Genomic DNA, 23,983 nt, shown 5'->3' with positions numbered 1-23,983 from the left:
CACTTGGTGAAAGTTTTGTGGAGAAATCACTCAGCAGAGGAAACTACCTGGGAGATGGAAGAGTGTATGAAAGAGATGTATCCACACTTATTTTATGATTATTATTGATTGTATGAAATTTCGAGGATGAAATTTTCTTAAGGGGGTAGGTTGTGACAGCCCGTTCGGAATGTTTATCTTATTTTATTCCCGAAGGCGTGGAAATGACTTTATTGCCCTTAAGCATTGAGTTGTGTGTGTGTAAATGGGTTAAGGTTTTGGACCAATCCTTTTTATTCCTAAGCATTTGGAACTTAAGACATTTGTTAGTTTTGTTTGGTGACAAAATCTGGAACACACACACATACCCAAACTCTCGTTGACACTCTCTCTCTTCCCTTTCAGATTTCATCCATTTTCCGTACAATCGTACGGACATCTCCTAACCAACCATTTCATGAACAGATCGAGGTTGTGGTTGGTGTTTTTGGACTCCTTGCAAGCCTAGGAGTCGATCTATACCTTTGGTTGGACGTGAAAGCTTCGAAAGCTCGGGAACCAGGAAACCCACAAAGAGGCGCATAGTAGCTCAGTCGTGCTCACAAAGATTTCATTGAGTTTTAAGGTCCTAGGGATCCTTAGAACTTGTTGACAAAGTTTATGGAAGGATTTTGAAGTGATTTGGACGTTAAGAAGCTCGGGTTTGACAAGTTGCAGAGGTGGCCAGATTTTCATGAATTTTCCGGAGAGATTTCGTTGGTTTTAAGTCCTAAAAGTGGTAAGAACTTGTTCTTCTCCTTCAGGGTTTCAATTTGGTATAAGATTTGTGAATTTTGGTTGAAAAACGAAGGAGAAATTAAGAATTTTTAGTTTTCCAGAAACCAGCGATCGCAATGGCGTCGGCGCCGGACTCCGACGAACCAAGGAAGAAGGAGGCGAATATTTCATCAAAGTTGATGGAATATTCTAACGGCGTCAGGTATCTTTAACGGCATATGCTTATATTTAACGAAATATTACCTAAGGGCGTTAACTGTTCCATTTGGTGTGCCAGGCACATGCCTGCGTGTGGCCGCGCGTGTGGCCGTGCCTTGGTCGAAGTGTGAGTAATCGAAAAAATTTTCTAAAAATATGGGGATGTTCATGAGATTGAGTAGGTCACATTGGTATATTCAAACACCCTAATTGAGCAATTTATGAGAAGTTATTATCTAGTTTTGGTTATGTGCTTTAAAATAACGTTTATATAGTTGTTTCGTATATAGGTGAGACCTATCATGAGGACGAGCGTAATCAAGTGAGACTCGAGGGCTACGACCCTTCCACATATCAATGAGTGGGCTTTTGGTTTTTAGTATATACTTATAAACTTGGTATTTTTCCCAGAAAAATTGTTTAAATGAAATTATGTTTGAAATGCCATGCCTATTGATTTATATTTAGACTATGAATTTGTATGGTATGTACATAAGTGATTTGACGCGGTGGACGCTTAGGTAAGTACCAGGTGAGTTGTAGATTGTTATTATGAATTGATGATTATGTGAGATGTGTTGAGAGCTCATAAACCTGCACCCCGGTGTTAATGCTCCCGCCCATGGTTAAGGCACAGTCCTTCACGTGATGTTCACCTCCCGCACCATACGCTCACCTTGCATCCAAGTTATGTGCACAGTCCTGTCGTATAGACCACTATAGGTAGTTCCGACTCGTAGATGACCCGTAATTATTCACACAGTCTTCACTTGGTTGTAGCACTAGAGCGTATTTATTTACACCCAGTCTTGTCGTACAGATCACTTTAGGTGGTTCTGACTCGTGTGCAGGCATACTTGTTAAGCTATAGATTCAACTGTACACGCCACTTTAGGTGGATCTAGCTGTTATGTTATTTCTCATAAGTTAATTAACCTAAGTTACTTATTCCGTTATTTTGAGATATTTGGCATGTCATACTTTTGATTATCGCTATTCTAAGCATGGTTTTGAGATATGTATATATTCTATTTTTTGGGAAATTATATAGGTTTTACGGTGAGGGGTTAGAACTTTTGATAAATGAAATGGTTTTGAAAAGCTTTGTTTTTGCCCACTCACACTTTCTGTTTTGCACCCCTCCAGATTTTAGGTAAGAGTGCTTGTTGGTGGCTTACGAGGATTTGACGGAGGTTCTGACAGATTACCACCAATGTAGGATCACTTTTGGGTGATGTATAATTAGTATTCATCCTGCTGGACTGCACTTAGGCTACTTACGCTCTGATTATGCAATCACACTTATTTTCGTCTTGCACTAATTCTTATCTTGTGCTCTAGTTGGTTTGGTTTTTTGTTTATTGGCATTCCTTATATTAATATTGATTGCGCACTGTGCACAGGCTACATCACCCTCATGTGATGGCCAACATGCCTCGATCTAAGTCGGGGTGTGTCAATAGGTCTTTAGGGCCTACTATAATAATTTAAATTGATAATTTGTCGTTGCTGGGCTAAGGGCCAACAAGTAAGAAACGTGCAAAAAATAAGCCCAATTAATTAGGGGTGGGTTGAAAAAACCGAAAACCAAAAAAATTGAATCGAAAATCAAAACGAGGCCGAAAAAACCGAATCGAAAAAAAAAAAAAAAAAACTAACCAAATCTAGTTGGGTCAGTTTCGGTTTTTGGGGTTTGAAAACCTCACCTCACCTCACCTCTTCAAAATGACGTCATATTGTAATTTTTTAATTAATTAATAAACCTATTCTGAATGGGCATCGTTGTACACTTCTACTTTTACCGTGTAACCCTAAGTCCCTAACCCTATCCGCGTATTCCTCTCTGCTCTCTCCCATTTTCCCAGTTCATGTCGCGCAGCAGCTTCCTCTCTCTCAAATTCTGTCTCTCATTCCAAGTGGCGGCCTGCCACCCTCCTCTTTCTCTCGGCAGTCAGTCTCTCAAACTCTGTCTCTCATTCCCAGGGGCGACCAAAAGGTTAGTCTCACACTCTCACTTCTATGTGTTTATCTCTTTGTCTCTCAAATTCTATTTATCTGTTGAAACTGGTTCTGATTGGATGAATATACTATATGTGTAGTGTGGTCATGAGAATTTGAGATATTTCAATTTTCAATAGATTGTAATTTTAGATTTTTCTGGGAGGGTTTTGGTTTCTGGGAGGGTAGACCTTTTGGCCGTACTAGGTTTTGGTTTTTATAGATTGTAGAGAGAGAGATAGATTGTCACTGTGAATTGGCTCGTCATTTAGCAACCTTCATGCCATAGAGATAAACCCGACTCTGAATCATTAAACAATTAGTAATGCAAAATGACAAGCATTCCAATTAATGATTATTCAATTGACTAAACAGTTCTGATTTGGAATTTTAAGTTGGTATTAGACGAATTACTCCTTGAATAACCTCACAAAATTTGGATCATAACCTGAGCAGGAGATCTTTGTGTCTGTTTTTCTCTCTTTTCCTCCTTCTACTGATTCAGTCCTTCAAGCATCTCTATGAGAGAAATTATTTGTAAAATTTGTGATTGTTGATAGATATATATGTAACAATGATATGCATGAAATTTGATTTCTTTTAAGATCATCTCTTTATCTACCATTCTAAAGACTAACGATGTTGTTTGCCATTTTTTGTTGCAGTAATCTGTATAATTCATTTGATATAGCTAAGCAAGGCAGGGTGACTCTGGATCTCAACCTATTTGTGTACTGCAAAAGAAGAGAAAAAAAAAAAGAACCAAACCGAATCAAATCGAACTGTGATTTCAGTTCGGTTTTTGGTTTTAGCAAAAAAATCAAACCGAATTGACCAAAACCCACCCTTACAATTAATAATGCCTAAATTCGTTGGTGGTCCAAGCCCAGAAAACAGGAGTAGAGTGCCCAAGCCCAGAAAACCGAGCGAAGGGAAAGGCCAGCAGGCCCATCTGCGGCCTTGGGTTGCTTAGTCAGACCCAGGAAGAAGCCCAAAGGGCTATTGTTGCAGGGTGAGCAAGACCAGGCCAAAATTGATCTCGGTTTGTGGTCCAAGAACACCCCAGCAGCACTAGGTCGGAGATCACCGAAAAAACCAGCAACGCCGCTTTAGGTGGCCGTGTTCTGGGCCCGGGGTGCGTCATAGAGCCTCGGTTCAACGGGGAACCAGTTTTGGTCGTCAAAGGAAAAATTACTCTACGTCGGGGAAGGTGGGGGTTTGAGAACTATATGGATTCAGTGGGAATCCCACATAATTCGACGAAATTCTCGAGGAATTTCGAAGTCAGGGATAATAATGTCGGACTAAAACCATGACTATAGGTCACGCTTTTTCAAAAAATGACGAGATCGTGGGCTCGGCTCAGGGGTGAATCCACATTGTCATTACAGTGGTCATTTGACACTTGTGACATTTTAATGATTCTCATTAAAATAGTATGTATTATATTATAATTTATTAATGATTTGCTATATTACGATAACCAATCAATTAGCATTAAACTTTAAACTTCTCCTCCATCAACAAAAAACTTTTAAACTTCTCCAATTCAGAGAATCGACCATCTCCAACTCCAAGACAGCAAACCTTCACCAGTTCATCTTCAGAATTTTTCTGAATCAGCAAATCAATTAGGTAATTCTTAACTCTTAGTTTAAAATTTTCTTCGTGATTTTATTGTATATATATCAAGAAAGACAACAAGGTAATATATATTGAGAAAGATATTTTTGATAATATTGACAATGATGTGATTATGAGAAGATTTCAGTGATCTGAAAATTCGTGGGGGCAATTGTAATTTTAGTAGAATGTTTTATGAATACCTATTAAGACTAAGGATTGTTATTTTACTATGAGTTTTTCTTATAATCTAATAGTTATTTAAAGTTGACCCTCCTGCGAAGTTTTTCAGGCTACGCCACTGGCTCGGCTTTAGGTGAGCCTCGATCTGGTTTAAGGATAATTACAAAAATGGGGTCGTTTTGGTTATGTGGTTGAGGGGGCTCCATCGTGGCTCACAGCTTGCAGCTTAACTACATAAGCTGCTGGTGACTTAGCAGTGCGGTTAGAAACTGAGACTCATATCGGTTTTTTTTTTTTTTTTTTCAAAACACTAGTTTGCTTCTTTTTATTTATTTATTTATTTTTTTTCATAATACCAATTCACATAATATGATATATTTTGAATATAATGTAAACACAATTTGAGAATCTATAATTTGTAATGTGAAAATTTTGGTTCATGCATTATAGTGAAGGTTCATGATGACAATTGTGACCTGGTTTAAAAGAACTTGGATTACATGATGACAATTGTGAACTGGTTTGTAGTAGAAATTCCGCTTCAGATTCCATATTGTAGCTTAAGAGCATGCTGATAACGTGTTGTGACCAATTTTCTAAAGGGAAGAGAGAGGGTGCGGTAAGAAAGAGAGTGGAGACAAATGGTTGAATGCTTAGGGATTGTGTGCTTTTCTCTATCCAATGCCTTTATTTATGGTAAACCATAAGGAAATAATAACTTATCCTCCAGGTAAATACAAAGTCTAATAGGAAAGAATCACTAGAATAATAGGTAATCTAAAACCCAATCTAACTAGGATTTACACAAAACACATATATTAAAGGATTTTTATCACAAATGGTCCTTGAAATCGACCCTCACCATCAAGATGGTCCCCAAAATTGAAAATCAATCAATGTAGTCATTGAAAATAGGTGTCACAAATCAATTTGGTCATTCCGTCACAATTATGTTAAAATTTTTGTTAAGTGCTGAATTGGCAATGGGCCCCATAAGTTATTTTTTCTTACAAATGGTCATCTAAATTGAGCCCAAACATCAAAATGGTCCTTGAAATTGACCCACGACATTAAAACGGTCCCTGAAATTAAAAATTGATCAATGTAGTCCTGCAAATGTCTCAAATCGATGTAGTCATTCTGTCACAATTTTGTAAAAAATTATGTATGTGCACATAAATGGGTCATACAAGTCTAATTAAATTTAAAAAAAATTACAAATATGCTTAATAATTTAATAGTTAATAAAAAAGTTGTCAATCCAAAAACCCAGTCCTGCAATCACCTCCGATCCCAGTCCACATTTCTCTACCTCCTTCGCTCTCTATTCTCTAAAAAAAATCTCAATATACCTATCTTACACACTTCGACACCTTTCACCGAAATGAACATGGATCGAGATCACCTTTGGTGATAGCTTGGCCGATTGGAAACGACTTCTGGGACATCATCGTTAACATTTAGGCAACCAACATCCTCACAACCTTAATCTTGGAGAGCTTGTTCGACATTTCCTTGGTGGACTGGTGATGCAAAGAAATCTGCCTTAAGATAATGAGGTTATACTTGAGGTACGTTGATTGTTGGTTAAAAACTATTTCCACACCCCCTCTTACCTTTGAGAATTTATGGAAGGGATCTCTCTCCGGAGTAGGCCCTACTATAAGAAAAAAAATTCCATTGTGCAAAAAGGTATTTAGACAATTATTTTAATTAATTATTAAACTCACATCATCACATAACAAATTTTTTTACCGAATTATAGCGGAATATTGATTTGCGACATCTATTTTCAAGGACTACATTGATCGATTTTCAATTTCATGAACCATCTTTATGGTGTGGGTCAATTTCAGGGACCATTTATGATAAAAACCCGTAAATCTTGTGGGGCCCATTTATGTGCCACATCAGCACTTAACTGAATTTTTAACATAATTGTGATGAAAGGACCACATTGATTTGCGACATCTATTTTCAGGGACTACATTGATTGATTTTCAATTTCAGGGACCATCTTGATGGTGAGGGTCAATTTCAAGGACTATTTGTGATAATAACCCTATATTAAATTAAAGTGAAACTTGATATAAGTCCAACTTTTTGAGCTAATAGTAGGAATAGTCCAGTTTATTAAATTAAGTCCAATTTGTTATATTTAATTATTTAATTATCAATAGTTATATGTTCAATTGTGACAGCCCGTCCTTAAAAATTATGGTTTTAAAATTTTAATGCATGAAATTACAGAAACGCCCTACGGGCAAAGCGTGATTGTTTTCAAGGACGTATTTGATTCTCATATATTTTATCATGTTTCTTGACATATTTGGATAGAGCTTGATCGTACGGATGCGTAGGCACATGTAGAAATGATTTTGGAGTTACTGTTAAAGTTTTATTGAGTTACGAACCCAAAAGTATTTGGAATGAAATACTATTTTAGTTATTTTACACTATTTTTCTTTTATTATTATTATTATTATTAATTAAATTAGGCTATTGGTGTGTGTGTGTGTGTGTGTGTGCGTGGGGAAAAATGAGGGGAAAACAGAAAAGAATGAAAACAGGGGAAGAAGAAGAGGGAACATGAGAGAAAGGGAGAGAGGAGAAAATGAGGGAGTGGCCGAATGGGGAGAAGAGAGAGGAAGGAGGAGATCCAATAAAAAACAAAAGAAGGAAGAGAAGGGAGAGAAAGGAGAGAGAGGTGTGATCACACTCGATCTCGTCGACCCGCATACCCAGTTCGTTCGACCCGGTTGGATTCCGGTGGTTTCTAGCCAATTTTCAGGCGAATTTCACCCAAATACCACCTGTAATCACCCTCATACTCCTTCTCCTTCATCATTCATTCAACATTGGACGGAAATTGGACCAAACTATAGCGTTTTGCGACGGGATACCTAAAAGCTTCTATGGTGGAAATCCGCTATTTTTTGAATGAATTACAGTTGATCTCCACCACCATTAGGCTTCCCTTGAGGCCTAGAAATGCTCAATCATTGGTTGGAGCGTCAGAGTCGAATTGGGGACGAATCAAGAACACCCATTTCTAGGGTTTCCGATGGGTTTTAGCTAAATTGGGGCTCTTCCAGGCCAAATTGGACTTGGCCACAGGTATAAAGTTTACTCTACTCATTGAGATCTTCATTCTTGTAAATTTTGATAATTTTTGGAAATAGTTGGATTTTCCGGCGAATCGGGGCGGCCAACCGGTGCGTGCGGCGGCGCGTGGCCAAGGGACCATTGATGTTATTCTTAGGCTAAATTAGATGTTTTGAGTTCCTGTTTTGGTGATTGTATATCGTAGGTTGATCGTTTGGACCTAAATTCATTAAGATACATTACTTGGTAATGATGTGAATCGACAATCCGACCGTTAGATCGTCACCAAACTTTAATACATTATAGTACATAATATTTAAGGAACATAGAAACTTACGGATCAGGAATCCGAGGGACGGGTCTTCCCGAATTGGATTTGTAAGTTCATAAAATAAAATGTTGACCGCCACTTGGTTTTTGCAATTGGTGGAGATCTAACCGTTGGATCGTAATGAAATTTTAGGATGTTGTTCTAGAAGCATAATGTGTATCTTTGGAAGTAATGGATCAAAAATCGGTAATGCAGATCTTCCGGATCAAATCTTAGGGGTGTGTGTATTTTTATCGATCAGAACTCTGAGATGCGATTTGATAATTGGTCATATGCGACAATGGTTAGTGATGTCTCGATATACGTGTTAGGGAGTCGTAGCGCGGACCTCAGGTGAGTGGTCTTTTCCTTTCCATCGTATATTTTATATATATATATATATATATATATACATATATGTGATTGATAATTCCATAAACGTTTATAAATTGATTATGGCTTACGATTACTGTGAATGCTTCGAAGTAATTATTGTGAACTACAAATGGCTTGATCCCTATTTAGGTTACATAGGCAGTCTAACGGGACGTTTGATGCAACTATATAATAAATGAGACTAAATAATTGAGACAATAGCCTTGTAGGTGACTCGCGATTATTCGCACAGTCTTCATGTGATCGTAGCACTTGAGTGTATTTATTTACACCCAGTCATGTCGTACAAACCACTTTAGGTGGTTCCGACTCGTGTGCAGGAGGTATATTTATTGAGCTATGGATAAGTTGTACGGGTCACTAGAGGTGACTCCGATTTATGAGGTAGCATATGTGATGAATATGTGATAAGCTAGCATATGTGATGAATATGTGATGAGCTAGCATATGTGATGAATATGTGATAAGCTAGCATATGCGATGAATATGTGATAAGCTAGCATATGTGATGAATATGTGATAAGCTAACATATGTGATAAATATGTGATGAGCTAGCATATGTGATGAATATGTGATGAGCTAGCATATGTGATGAATATGTGATAAGCTAGCATATGTGATGAATATGTGATGAGCTAGCATATATGATGAAATATGTGATAAGTATATGTGATGAGCTAACTTATGTGATGAATATGTGATGAGCTAGCATATGTGATGAGATATGTGATAAGCTAGCATATGTGATGAAATATATAATAAGCTAGCATATGTGATGAGATATGTGATAAGCTAGCATATGTGATAAATATGTGATAAGGTAGCATATGTGATGAATATGTTATGAGCTAGCATATGTGATGAGATATGTAATAAGCTAGCATATGTGATGTGATAAGGTAGCATATGTGATGAATATGTGATGAGCTAGCATTTGTGATGAGATATGTGATGAGCTAGCATATGTGATAAGATATGTGATGAGCTAGCATATGTGATGAAATATGTGATGAACCAGTATATGTGATGAGATATGGGTAAGTCGTACAGGTCACCATAGGTGACTCTGACTTGCGTACTAGTATGAGTTTTTAATCACATGATTATTTGATATTGCCGACGAGATGCTGTGTTGTGGTATATTTATGATTTTTTTGGAAATTATGCAGGTGTTGTAGCGAGGGGTTATAATGTTTTATATGGTTTCTATTAATATTTTATTTACAGGGCCACTCACCCTTGTCTTGTCTTCACCCTCCAAGTTTTATTACCTAAACTTTCTTATCGTCAAAGATTCATGGTGATTCTTAGTATTGGAGATTATTTTGAGGGTATGATTCTTAATTCACTGTTCTGTACTTGCTTATGGTCTAATGTCACGTGTGAAACGGGTTAATTCCCGCTCACCGGTGCACTCTTGTATTTAGGCACCTTTAGGTTTAAATTTATTCATTTTTCCACATCATCACACTTTATGGCTTCGTCACCTTCCAGGTGTCGACCAGCACAGCTCGATTCGGAGTCCTAGTGGACATTCCGGGTCGGGGTGTGTCAGTTTGGTATTAGAGCATAAGTTGGGTAGTATTGCGTTCATCACATGCGAGATGTGAGCATTCTTGGTTCTCGAGTCTAATGTTTGAATCTTGCCACCTCGTCGAATACGGAAAATATGTTGGTTGTTCCTAAGTTTTGAGCAGATTCGACGACTTGTTGATCTTTAGAGTGTCTCTATATTATAAGCAATGAACTTTCCTACCAAAGAAAGATGTAGAATTGAGGCTAGTTGATGACCCTAACGTAAGGTTAATGTATCATTATTGGTATCAAAGAATAGTTTTAATTCCTCAACGGTATCCGGGAGAATACCACCATTTCATTTTTCGTACTACATTAGTTTTCTTTAATCTTTTCACACGAATTCTATTTCAAATTGGTGGCCTATGTAACAACTTTTGAAACTCAGAGTTTCCTCGTAAAGCATGTTAAATCCATAGTAGTCTTATCAATGTACGAAACCATTTGGAATGAACTATTTTATCCGTGATTTAAAGTTAACAATTATTGTCTTTGCTTGGAAATCGAATGACAATTCCTTATGGAAAATGTGTCTAAAATCTTTATCAACCCTAGAACTTCTTAAATACACTTACGCTTTGGAAAGGACTAAGTTCTAACAGTGCTCTTGAATACTTTCAGTTGTCCTATTCTATTTTAGTTGGAAAATACGAGTGTCGAAACGGAGTTACTGTTAACCATCAAGAAATAATTCAAATGATTATAATCATTTTGTTATACGAATGGAGTTGGAAAGTATCATTATACCCTCTCAGTTCGAGGTATTTTGTATGTGTAGAAAATGTGAAAATCAATAGTCGTGATACTGAACCAATGTTACGCTTACGTGGTGTTCCAATTGGTAATAGTTTTACTTAAGTAGAAAGTAGTATTCTTCCAGCCTCCAAACTTAAGGTATTGGCGATGATTTATTTTCTTAAAATGGGCATTGAAGTTTCAACAATGAGACACTTGCGAAAACAACTAAGATAGAAGTGGGATGTTGTTAACTTACTCGTGGGACGTGATCTAAAAGTCCTCGTTCGTGACATGATCAAATGTGGAAATAAAACAGAAATTAAAACTGAGACTCCACATGAGGTGATGGAGGAGAATTTTCAATCTATGACAACCCGTCCTTAAAAATTATGGTTTTAAAATTTTAATGTGTGAAATTACGAAAACACCCTACGGGCAAAGCGTGATTTTTTCGAGGACGTATGTGATTCTCGTATATTTTTTCATGTTTCTTGACATATTTGGATGGAACTTGATCGTACCAATGCGTAGGCAAAGGTAGAAGTGATTTTGGAGTTATTGTTAAAGTTTTATTGAGTTACGAACCCGAAAGTATTTGGAATGAAATACTATTTTAGTTATTTTACACTATTTTTCTTTTATTATTATTATTATTATTATTATTATTAATTGAATTAGGCTATTGGTGTGTGTTTGGGGGGGGGGAAAGGAGGGAAAAACAGAAAAGAATGAAAACGGGGGAAGAAGAAGAGGGAACAGGAGAGAAAAGGAGAGAATGGCTGAAAGGGGAGAAGAGAGAGGAAGGAGGAGATCCAATCAGAAACAAGAGAAGGAAGAGAAAGGTGTGATCACACTGGATCCCGTTAACTCGCACACCCAGTTCGTTCGACCCGGTTGGATTCCGGTGGTTTCTAGCCAAGTTTTAGGCGAATTTCACCCAAATACCACCTGTAATCACCCTCATACTCCTTCTCCTTCATCATTCATTCAAGATTTGACAGAAATTGGACCAAACTATAGCGTTTTGCGACAGGATGCCTAAAAGCTTCTATGGTGGAAATCCGCTATTTTTTGAATGAATTACAGTCGATCTCCACCACCATTAGGCTTCCCTTGAGGCCTAGAACAATGCCCAATCATTGGTTGGAGCGTTGGAGTCGAATTGGGGACGAATCAAAAACACCCATTTATAAGGTTTCCGACGGGTTTAAGAAAAATTGGGGCTCTTCTAGGCCAAATTGGACTTGGCCACATGTATAAATTTTACTTTACTTATTGAGATCTTCATTCCTATAAATTTTGATAATTTTTTGAAATAATTGGATTTTCCGGCGAGTCGGGGCGGCCGACCGCCACCTACGGCAGCGCGTGGCCAGGGGACCGTCAATGTTATTTTTAGGCTAAATTAGATGTTTTGAGTTCAGTTTTGGTGATTGTATATCGTAGCTCGATCGTTTGGACCTAAATTCATTAAGATACGTTACTTGGTAAAGATGTGAATCGATGATCCGACCGTTGGATCATCACTAAACTTTAATACATTATAGTACATAATATTTAAGGAACATAGAAACTTACGGATTGGGAATCCGATGCACGGATCTTCCCGAATTGGATTTGTAAGTTTATAAAATAAAATGTTGACCGCCACTTGGTTTTTGGCAATTGGTGGAGATCCAATTGTTGGATCTTAATGAAATTTTAGGATGTTGTTCTCGAATCATAATGTGTATCTTTGGAAGTAACGGATCGAAAATCTGTATTGCAGATCTTCCGGATCAAATCTTAGGGTTGTGTTTTATGTGAATTATGTATTTTTATCGGTTAGAACTCTGAGATGCGATTTGATAATTGGCCATAGGCGACAATGGTTCATGATGTCTCGATATGCATGCTAGGTAGTTGTAGCATGGACCTCAGGTGAGTGGGTCTTTTCCTTTTCATCATATATTATATATATATATATATATATATATATATATATATATATATATGTGTGTGTGTGTGTGTGTGTGTGTGTGTGTGTGATTGATAATTTCATAAATGTTTATAAATTGATTATGGCTTACAATTACTGTTAATTCTTTGAAGTAATTATTATGAACTACGAATGGCTTGATCCCTATTTAAGGTACATAGGCAGTCTAACGAGACGTTGAATGCAGCCATACAATAAATGAGACTAAATAATTGAGGCAATAGCCTTGTTTAGAGAATTGAGTAATGTGAGGGACAGTGGTGGAAAATATAAGATTTAACCTTATGATTTGGTGGTTAAATATTGGTCATAAATCAATGTGTGAATAATCAGGAAATTGAAGTAAGGAAACGTAAGTAATGATAGTTAATTAAACTAGTATCTAGTTGGGCTTATCATCGATAATTATTTCCAAAAGTAAGTAATTCGGGAGTAGGGCGTTATGGATTATGCATTTTATGCCATATTATATATAGGAATACTATGTTTTGGTTGAATTCTGATTGCATCATGGCATATTCATATGTATATTACCTGCACATAATCATTGTAAATGCTTGGAAGCGCGAAGGTGAACTCAGGACACCCAGGTAAGTTCAGGTGAGTTTATGGTATTAGTTGACATGATGGGGTTATGGCATGACTATATTATGTCTTAAGCAACCCTGACACTATCGTACGGGTTGCTCATGAATCATAAATGTTATGTTGAGATGCATTGAGAGCTTATAAACCTGCACCACGGTGTTAGTGCTTCTACGCGTGGCCAGGGCACAGTCATTCACGTGATGTTCACCTCCTGCACCTTACGCTTACCTTGGATCCAAGGTAGGTGCACATTCCTGTCGTACATACCATTATAGGTGGTTCCGACTCGTAGGTGACCAGCGATTATTCGCACAGTCTTTACGTGATCGTAGCACTTGAGCGTATTTATTTACACCCAGTCCTGTCATACAGACCACTTTAGGTGGTTCCGACTCGTGTGCAGGTATACTTATTGAGCTATAGATAAGTTGTACAGGTCATTAGAGGTGACTCTAATTTATGAGCTAACATATGTAATGAATATGTGATAAGCTAGCATATGTGATGAATATGTGATGAGCTGACATATATGATGAATATGTGATAAGCTAGCATATGTGATGAATATGTGATGAGCTAGCATAGGTGATGAATATGTGATGAGCTAGCATAGGTGATGAATATGTGATGAGCTAGCATATGTGATGAGATATGTGATGAATATGTGATAAGCTAGCATATGTGATGAATATGTGATAAGCTAGCATATATGATGAAATATGTGATAAACTAGCATATGTGATGAGATATGTGATGAGCTAGCATATATGATGAAATATGTGATAAACTAGCATATGTGATGAGATATGTGATAAGTTAGCATATGTGATTAATATGTTACAAGCTAGCATATGTGATGAATATGTGATGAGATATGTGATAAGCTAGCATATGTGATGAGCTAGCATATGTGATGAGATATGTGATAAGCTAGCATATATGATGAAATATGTGATGAAGTAGTATATGTGATGAGATATGGGTAGGTCGTACAGGTCACCATAGATTACTTCGACTTGCATACTAGTATGAGTTATTAAACATATGATTATTTGATATTGCTGACGAGATGTTGTGTTATGGTATATTTATGATTTTTCTGGGAATTATACAGGTGTTGTAGCGAGGGGTTATAATGTTTTATATGGTTTCTATTAAAATTCATTTACAGGGCCACTCACCCTTGTCTTGTCTTCACCCTCCAGGTTTTATTACCTGATCTTTCTTATCGTCGAAGATTCGTGGCGATTCTTAGTATTGGAGATTATTTCGAGGGTAGGATTCTTAATTCACTCTTCTGTACGTGCTTGTGCTCTAACATCACGTGTGAAGTGGGTTCATTCCCGCTCACCAGTGCACTCTTGTATTTAGGCACCTTTAGGTTTAAATTTATTCATTTTTCCACATCATCACACTTAATGGTTTCGTCACCTTCCAAGTGTCGGCCAGCATAGCTCGATTCGGAGTCCTAGTGGACATTCCGGGTCGGGGTGTGTCATGAATGATAAGATTTATTATAAAAATCAAATTTATTCCCAATTATCTCTTTGCTTATTTCTTTTTATTTTTCTTTTTGTTATTTCTCGTTCTTCCTTCTGCTTTAAGCCCAATTTATAGATTTTATTTTTAATTTTTATAATCAACCTATATCACAGGTTAATCATATTTATCTACCTATATGACAGATTCTTTCTTTTTTTATAATCCACCTATCACAGATTAATGTGTCTTACTTGTAGGTATGTTATGTTTTTTCTACCTTTTAATTAAGTTTCATATCTCACGTATAGGTATAATATACATTCATATATTTGTTACTTGAGTTAGGGTAGAATGTTTTGCAGATAGTATATTAGTTTTTTTGTTATAAGATATTAATTATATTTTTTGGAGTTCGAAAATGCATAATATTAGAAGATTTTAATTGATCTTTAATATTTTTAGAAAATATAAAATGAGTATAAAAGAAATAAAAACATATAATTAGATAATTGGACTAATTCCTAAAAACACTCTATGTTTTTGGACCTGGATCTAAAACCCCCTAAATTATGTTCACAACAATTCCCACATTGTTAAAAAATTAAAAAGGGCAAAAATTGAAGTACCGGATTGGCAGGCTAGCCAAATTGAAAGTATCACCACTACCAAAATAGACATTAAGGGTGCGTTTGTTGCACCGGACTATCTCGGACTGGACTAGCTTCTAGGACTAAGCTGGACTGGCTTAGACTAGACTAAGTTGGACTGACTTAGTGAAGCGTTTGGTGCAGTATCGGACTAAGAGGCAGGATAATGAAAATAACTCTATTTTAATTTATTTTTTATTAAGATATTATTAAAATTAATATTATTGGATGAGTGAGATTCAATAAAAAATATATACCAAATTTAGAAAAGAACTCATGAATATAACAAAAGAACTCATGAATACCACAAAAGAAATGTGTATTTGGAATCTCAAAACAAATAAACTGGTTATGCAATATGAAGTTACAACTTGTTTAGGATAATGTTACAAAATTGCATGAAAACTTTTTTTTTTTATCTCGTCATCAAGGACGGAGCTACCATGGGCCTAGGGGGCAAATGCCCATACTGAGATTTTTCTGATGCTGACTCTTTTGCGGGATTGATTCTTAGGGGATGAATACTGTGTGCTGCCTTATGATTGCCATCCTCATTGCATTATATGGCATATATTAGATTGACATTCGAGCGTATATTCATTGATTAATTTTTCCTTTTCCAGATTAATCCCTATCTTCTTCACCCTGAGATGAATATCATCAGCAATTTGTTGGTCCTACAAAGCGGCGTGCATCAACATTTATCTTCTCTCCACCTTTTGGCTTTCACATTAAGCTTATAGTTTGACAAATGTCCGAGCCAAAGATAATTTTCATCATGTTGGCATGCTGCTTAAATTGATCGAGTTTTGCAGCAGTAGAGGCAGAGCCCCTATTGAGATTTTTCTGGTTTTGCTCTCCAATCTGGTTCTGCAGAAGTAGAGCTAGGTTTTATTTTATTTTTTAAAATCCAGGCCAAAACGACGTCGTTTTGGTCCTGGTATAAAAAATAAAAATAAACGAAACGGCGTCGTTTCGTATATGTTTGAAAAAAATAAAAAGGTATGTTATAGTGGGGGACTGCTTGTCCCCACCTGGTCCACCCCCATTCCATTATTTCAATCTTTCCGTTTCCTTTGCTAATCAGAGAGCAGCTCTTCCCCAGTTCCCCAAATTCCCAGCAGGCAGCAGCAGAAACGGAACAGAACAGGAGCAACAAAGGTGCTGTTCCCAGGCTCCTAGCCAGCCACTTTAGCCGACATATATATATTTAGGTAATTTATTTTAATTCCTAAATCTATAATCCCTAACCCTAATTAATTATTTAAGATTAATTTTTGTTTAATTGGTATAGAAATATAGAATCATATGGTAATGCACTAATATGGTTCTTGGTTATTGATATGAATTCTATGATTATTGATGAATGAAATTATGAAATTACATATTCTATGAATATGGGTATACATTTATTCATATGATTAGTTGAATTAAATGTTTATTTGTTGAATGATTTGTATGTTTATTGGTATTGCCATATTGGTTATTGGTTAATTGAATTGTTGCCTTGGTTGGATATGGATTAGTTATTAGGTATATTAGTATAGTATACTCTAGGATTAAGAGTCTAAGAATTTTATTGAGATTTTTATTCTATAAATTCTACAAATTACGTATGAACCTTATTTGTTATTGGTATCAATATGATTGACTTTGCAGACTGAAACATCATGGAGAGGTTTTTCAAAAAAATATTAGTGTCGCCATCCCTAGTTATTGAGAAAATAATGATACTCAAGGACAAGATAGTACTTAATTTATTTTATCAAATCTTCCATCAGATCCTGGTAAACGAATTCGAATTTTGGATTACAATCCTAATATTCGAGATCAAGTACGAACAACGTATGTGCTAGCTGGTCCTCAACAGCCTAAAACCCATAATTTTCCTTACAAGAAATATGGAGACACGTAAAGACTATTCAACCCTGCTTGGTTTGATGATTTTCCTACTTGGTTGGAATATAGTATAGAAAAAGATGCTGCCTTTTGTTTGTGTTGCTACCTTTTTAAACCAAACATTGGAGAACAAGCAGGTGGTGATTCTTTTTTGGCGAAGGATTTTCTAACTAGAAGAAGAAAGAAAGACTTCTAACTCATATTGGAGGCGTCAATAGTGCACACAATCAAGCATGGAGTAATTTTGAAGCTTTGAGGAGTCAAAAGCAACATATCCAATCTTTTTTTCTCTAAAACTCATGATGAAGCTCGAATTCAATATAGAGCTCAGTTGAATGCATCAATCGATTGTTGTCGATTTCTTTTGAGACAAGGGCTTGCATTTCATGGTAATGATGAATCTGAACATTCAAGCAACCATGGGAACTTTCTTGAGCTTTTACAGTTTCTTGTCGACCACAATGAGGATGTGAAAGCCGTTACTTTGAAAAATGCTCCGGAGAATCACAAATTGACATCACCAGATATTCAAAAAGACATTGTAAATGCTTGTGCAACTGAGACCATCAAGGCTATTATTAAAGACATTGGCACTTCATTGTTCTCTATTTTGATTGATGAATCTTGCGACGTATCAACAAAGGAACAAATGGCTATTGTATTGCGTTATGTGGACAAGAATGGGCATGTCGTTGAGCGTTTTATTGGCATTAAGCATGTTACTAGTACCGCTGCTCTCTCACTCAAGGAAACCATTGATGAGGTATTTTCTAGGCATAAATTGAGCATGTCTAGGTTGCGTGGGCAAGGTTACGATGGGGCCAGCAATATGCAAGGTGAGTTCAATTGTCTTAAAACTCTTATTATGAAAGAAAATGGTTGTGCCTATTATATTCATTGCTTTGCACATCAACTTCAATTAGCTCTTATAGCTATGGCAAAGAAGAACATCCAAATTGAGTCTCTTTTTAGTATAGTTACTATTTTGGTAAATGTTGTTGGAGCTTCATCAAAGCGTTGTGATCTTCTTCGAGAGAAGCAATCTATTGCAGTTATTGAAGCACTAAATAGTGATGAGTTTACAAGTGGGAAAGGCAAAAATCAAGAAACTACTTTGAAACATGCTGGAGAAACACGTTGGGGTTCACACTTGGGTACTTTAGTAAGTATAATGACTATGTTTTCATCCATACTTGATGTACTTGAAGTAATAGTAGATGATGGAGTAAGCTCTCAACGAAGATGTGAAGCGAATAATTTATTGGATTCCATGCAATCATTTGATTTTGTGTTTAATCTACACTTGATGAAAGATGTACTAGGAATAACCAATGAATTGTCACAAGCATTGCAAAGGAAGGATTAGGATATTGTAAATGCCATGAAGTTGGTTGGAGTTTGTAAGCAAAGGTTGGATATAATGAGGAAAAGTGGTTGGGATTCTTTACTTAGTGAAGTCTCATAATTTTGTCTTAAACATAATATTGATGTGCCTAATATGGATGATATGTTTCTTTCTCGAAGGTGAGGGCAATGAAAAGCACAAGCAGTCACAAATATGCATCATTATTGTGTTGGGATATTTTATGTTGTTTTGGATTGCCAGCTCCAATAACTAAATAATTGTTTCAATGAGACCAACACTAAGTTACTTCTTTGTTTGGCATGTTTATGTTCAGCTAACTCCTTCTCTGCTTTTGATAGCCAAAAGCTATTACGTCTTGCCTAGTTTTATCCTAAAGACTTCTCTTTGAATGGGTTGGTGATACTTAAGATTCAACTTGAGACTTACATTGTGGATATGCGATCTAGCATTGAGTTTTCAGGTTTAAAAGAGATTGGAGATTGTTGATGCACAAAATCAGCGAGGACTTTGATACAACAGAAAGTGTCAGGTTTGTGACCTTCGCTTGGTTGCTTCGATCACTAGTGAAGATAAGTACGTAAATGAATAGGGACAGGGAAGCAAACACAAGATGTACGTGGTTCACCCAGATCGGCTACGTCCACGGAGTAGAGGAGTTCTCATTAATTGTGAAGGGTTTACACAAATACATAGGTTCAAGCTCTCATATTGTGAGTTCTAGTGAATAGTTTAGTACAAAATGACATTAGAGATTATTGTGGGAGAATGATCCCTATTTATAGAAGAGAGTTTCTAGTTTTGTTCTAACATCGACACGTGTCGTGTTGTGATTGGCTTCTGATGTTGACACGTGTCGAGCTGTGATTGGCTTCTGATATCGACACGTGTCGCATTGTGATTGGCCTCCTGGTTGAAGGGAAGCTCTTCTAGGTCCTTGACGGTATAACGTTGACCGGTGCTCAGTAGTTTCGGGATTGGTCAAGTATGGTACAAACAGTGCTCCCCTAAGTTCCCGAGTGAGGGAAGCTCCTCGGTTGGGAACTTGCAAGATCCAAGCCATTGAGTAATCACGAAACTTCTAAGTTCTGAAGTGTGGTATCATTTTCACGTGCCTTATCTGTCTCATATGTAGATGTGGCATCTTCTCTGGAAGTACTTTTCCTCCATCCATGGGTGGTATCTTTAACCGATGAAGATGCACAAGGTAATGTATCAATTTCACTTGAAGCTTACTTGTAGTTTCGGGCTTGGTCAAGTGCGATACAAACCCTATAGTAGGAGTCCCCCAAGTCGCTGAGCTAGGAGATCTGCCGAAAGAGGTGACAGACAAGGTAAGCAGTCAAACTTCCAAGCAAGCAACCTAGGATCGGAGGTTCGACTTCGGCTTCCGGTTGATTGTTCTCCTTCTCATTGTCTCTCATTCAGCTGCCAGGATAAGGAGAAGCAAATGGAGAAGAGATGATATGAGATACTTTTGCTTTTGAAGAAGTAACTTTCCACAGGCTTATTCTTGAACTGTGCTGGAGGGTTTTCTGGTTCCCTTCAGAGTATAAGGCCGACTCAAGAATTTGAGGGTCAAAACAAGTCCATCAAATCTAGAGTACGTTCGACCTTGATGATATGGGATACTTTTGCTGTTGACGGAATAATGAATGTGGTATGGAAAGGTGTCGTGCTGTAGTGATCTGTTTCAGCTCACCGTTGAACCTTCTGCTTCAATCTTTTGCATGGCAGAAGTGGTGTGCAACCTTTGCATTTAAATGGTCCTTCAGAACATTCCTTCATAGTGACTCATCCACGCTTGGCAGCTTCAGTGTAAAGAGCCAATATCTGATCAACTGTCATGAGGTATTTGCCGGTGGAATTCGTGACCTTGACAGCAGTTGAGGATGAGTACTCGAGAGCAATGCTAAGTAAGCAACCAGGCAAAGGTTCCAGGCAGTCAGTTCCAGATTGGAGGTTTGATTTCAGGTTCCGACTGACTGCTCTCTTTCTCCTTGTCCTGCAGGTGTGGACAAGGACAAAGACAAAGACAGGGAGAAGGCATGATATGGGATACTCTTGCTTTCGACCCTGATGATATGAGATACTCTTGTTCTTGGTGTGGCTTATTTGCTGAGGTATTATCGGGGGGAAATAAAGCTGAGTATTTCGAGAGGTTATGTTGAGGGTGTCTTCTCGAATGCGAGAAAGGGTTGAGCATTTTTGCAGGTTTGCCTGTCCGTTGAGGAGGGAGGTCGATGTATATAGGGATTTCCCAATAACAAGTAGTAATGTTATTCCTTTACCCTTCTTGGTCACAGCAATGTAGTGGGAGCTGCCAGCTTCACGTGTTTTAACTTTGTCAGAGCACTTTGAAAAAGTGGTATGTGGTATCTGGAAAGCTGATGTTACGTGTGAAGATTACAGACAAGCTTTATCTAAGGAAATCTGGCTCTCGAAGTTCTGAGAGTTGTGCCTCTTCGGTTTTCGAACAAGCAATCCCGTCGAGGATCTGACTCTTGAGATTCGGAAAGCGGTGCTACTTCGATTTTTGAGAAAGTAATTATGTTGGGAGTCTTTTCTCGAATGTGAGTAAAGGTTGGACGTTCTTGCCAACCTGTCTTGCCGCAAAACACGGAGGTCGACACACATAGGGACTTTCCAGTTGTCAAGCAGTGGTGCTGTTCATTTACCCTTGTGGGTAATAGTAGGGTAGCTGGAACTTCGAAATTCTCGTGCCTAAACTTTGTCAGAGATCTTTGACAAAGTTATATGTGGTACCCGAGGAGTTGATGGTGCATGTGGAGAGCGGTGATTGAACAGTAAGATTCACGTGCTTTCTACTTCACCAGAAATCTTCTACAGATTGCCCGTAATTTCCGCAAAGCTGAGTGTGCATGTGACGGGTGCTGACGAGGCTGAAAAAGCAGGTGCTTCTTCGATTTCTGAGATCGGCCCTTGTGGTCTCTGAGCAGCCCATCTTTTGAGAAAGCAAACGCCTCTTCGATTTCTGAAGCTCCGTCGAGTGCAGATTTTTATAGAGGCTGGCATTAAGTTCCACAGCACACTTGAATCTCTACCAGTAGAAGCTCCCTTCTTGCACTTCTAAGATCTTGATTTGTCTGACCTCTTCCCTCTTCAACACATTTGAAAATGTCTGGACCCTCCGACCGTCGTTTTGACTTGAACCTTGGAGAAGAGATAGCCACGCCTTCTCCAGACAACATATGGCGCCCATCCTTCATATCCCCTACTGGTCCTCTTACCGTTGGGGATTCTGTGATGAAGAATGATATGACCGCTGCAGTGGTGGCCAGGAACCTTCTCACTCCCAAAGATAACAGACTACTTTCCAAACGGTCTGATGAGTTGGCTGTTAAGGACTCTCTGGCTCTTAGTGTTCAGTGTGCAGGTTCTGTGTCTAATATGGCCCAACGCCTATTTGCTAGAACCCGCCAAGTTGAATCATTGGCTGCTGAAGTGATGAGTCTCAAACAGGAGATTAGAGGGCTCAAGCATGAGAATAAACAGTTGCACCGGCTCGCTCATGACTATGCTACAAACATGAAGAGGAAGCTTGACCAGATGAAGGAATCTGATGGTAAGGTTTTACTTGATCATCAGCGGTTTGTGGGTTTGTTCCAAAGACATTTATTGCCTTCGTCCTCTGGGGCTGTACCTGGTAATGAAGCTTCAAATGATGAACCTCCAATGCCTCCTCCTTCTGGGGTTTTGTCAAGTACCGAGGCTCCGGATAACCACCCTCCGGTGCTTTCTCTTTCTGGGGCTCTACCGACTGCTGAGACTTCTCCTAAGCAACCTTTGTGAAGGCTCCATTTTGTTTGTTTATTTTGACTCATGTATATGTACATATTTGTGGCTTATCAAAAATATTAATAAATAAGCTTTGCTTCATTTCAACATATTGTGTTAAATACACCAATGCCTTCTTCAGAAAGTTCTTTGAATTTTTTCTTTTGTTGAAACCTGTATTGTTGAAGCTTTGTGAGTGAAGCGTGTAGTTTGAGGTAGTGTTCCCTTAATTTCCCGAGTGAGGAAAACTTCTCGGTTGGAGACTTGAAAAATCCAAGTCACTGAGTGGTTGTGAGACTGTCGATTATCAAGGTGCAGTAGCATATGGTGGGAGTCCCCCAAGTCTTCAGGCGAAGAGAGTTGCCGAATGAGGTGTCTCGCTTGTTACTAATTTGTCAAAGTAACGAATCCTTGTTTCGATGTCACACATTCGTATATGCTTTATCTAAAAATATTTCCAACTTTTGTGTGTTTGATGCTGCATGCTATTGACTAGACAAGATCAAGTGCAATTAGTAGCTTTTCTCTCTTTTTCATCTTTTCTTTGGTGGAATTGCTTTTCGTTTCCACTAATCAGCCTGAGTGGATGCAAGATAACACCATTCTCTATAGCTCAGATTGCAAAGTCGTCTTCATGAAAGTTGTTCCTTATCTTGTGAACTACAACATATCCAAATTTGAGATCCATCGGAGTAGTACAACTTCAGAAATTCAAGTATGATGAGTAACTGTTCATCAATTTTCTGTTAACCCGTCAGACTTGTTGTGAGCTTCGAAACTCCATTTTCTCTTGTTCAGATCAACATACTTTCTTCATCGAAGTTGTTCCTCATCATCTCTTCCATAACATAACAAAAATTCAGAACAAACTAACGGTTGAATATTTCCAGATCTTCGAAACACCGCAGCAGCTTTGAAGCTTGCAGAAATCTGACCGTCATGTTTGGAGCTTCAACACTCTAACTTCCGTCGCTCAAATAGAAAAATTTCCTTCGTGAAAGTTGTTCATCTGCTCAAGAACTATAAGATGTCCAAAATTCAGCTCCACTGGAATTAGCTTCGCACTATCTTGATGAAGAGTGTGTGAAGCTTTTATGTGTTTTGGTGTTGAAATTTGGTATTGTAGGTGAAGTTTTGGTGTTGAAGCTTGATAGGTGAAGCTTTATAGGTGAAGCTTTGGTGTTGAAGCTTTATAGGTGAAGCTTTGTGTTGAAGCTTTATATGAAGCTTTGGGGTTGAAACTTTATAGGTGAAGCTTTGTGTTGAAGCTTTATAGGTGAAGCTTTTGTTGGCACCATAAATTGATTGTGCTTCGCACTATCTTGATGAACATAGTGCGAAGCTT

At 37.8% G+C, this 23,983-nt stretch overlaps 1 protein-coding gene across 1 annotated transcript; it reads left to right on the top strand.

Annotated features, from left to right (window-relative positions):
* The first annotated feature begins 872 nt into the window (after nt 1-872).
* LOC126590342 (uncharacterized) lies at nt 873-18,843 on the top strand. Its single transcript, XM_050255819.1, has 4 exons — nt 873-958; nt 16,666-16,739; nt 17,852-18,313; nt 18,410-18,843. The coding sequence occupies exons 1-4, from the start codon at nt 873-875 to the stop codon at nt 18,841-18,843; spliced, it is 1,056 nt and encodes a 351-aa protein (XP_050111776.1).
* Nucleotides 18,844-23,983: the final 5,140 nt, after the last annotated feature.

The sequence above is a fragment of the Malus sylvestris genome, chromosome 11, assembly GCF_916048215.2.
Source record: "Malus sylvestris chromosome 11, drMalSylv7.2, whole genome shotgun sequence".
Taxonomy (NCBI): domain Eukaryota; kingdom Viridiplantae; phylum Streptophyta; class Magnoliopsida; order Rosales; family Rosaceae; genus Malus; species Malus sylvestris.
The sequence above is the reverse complement of the archived record's forward strand: the minus strand, read 5'-3'. Positions and strand labels throughout refer to the sequence as shown.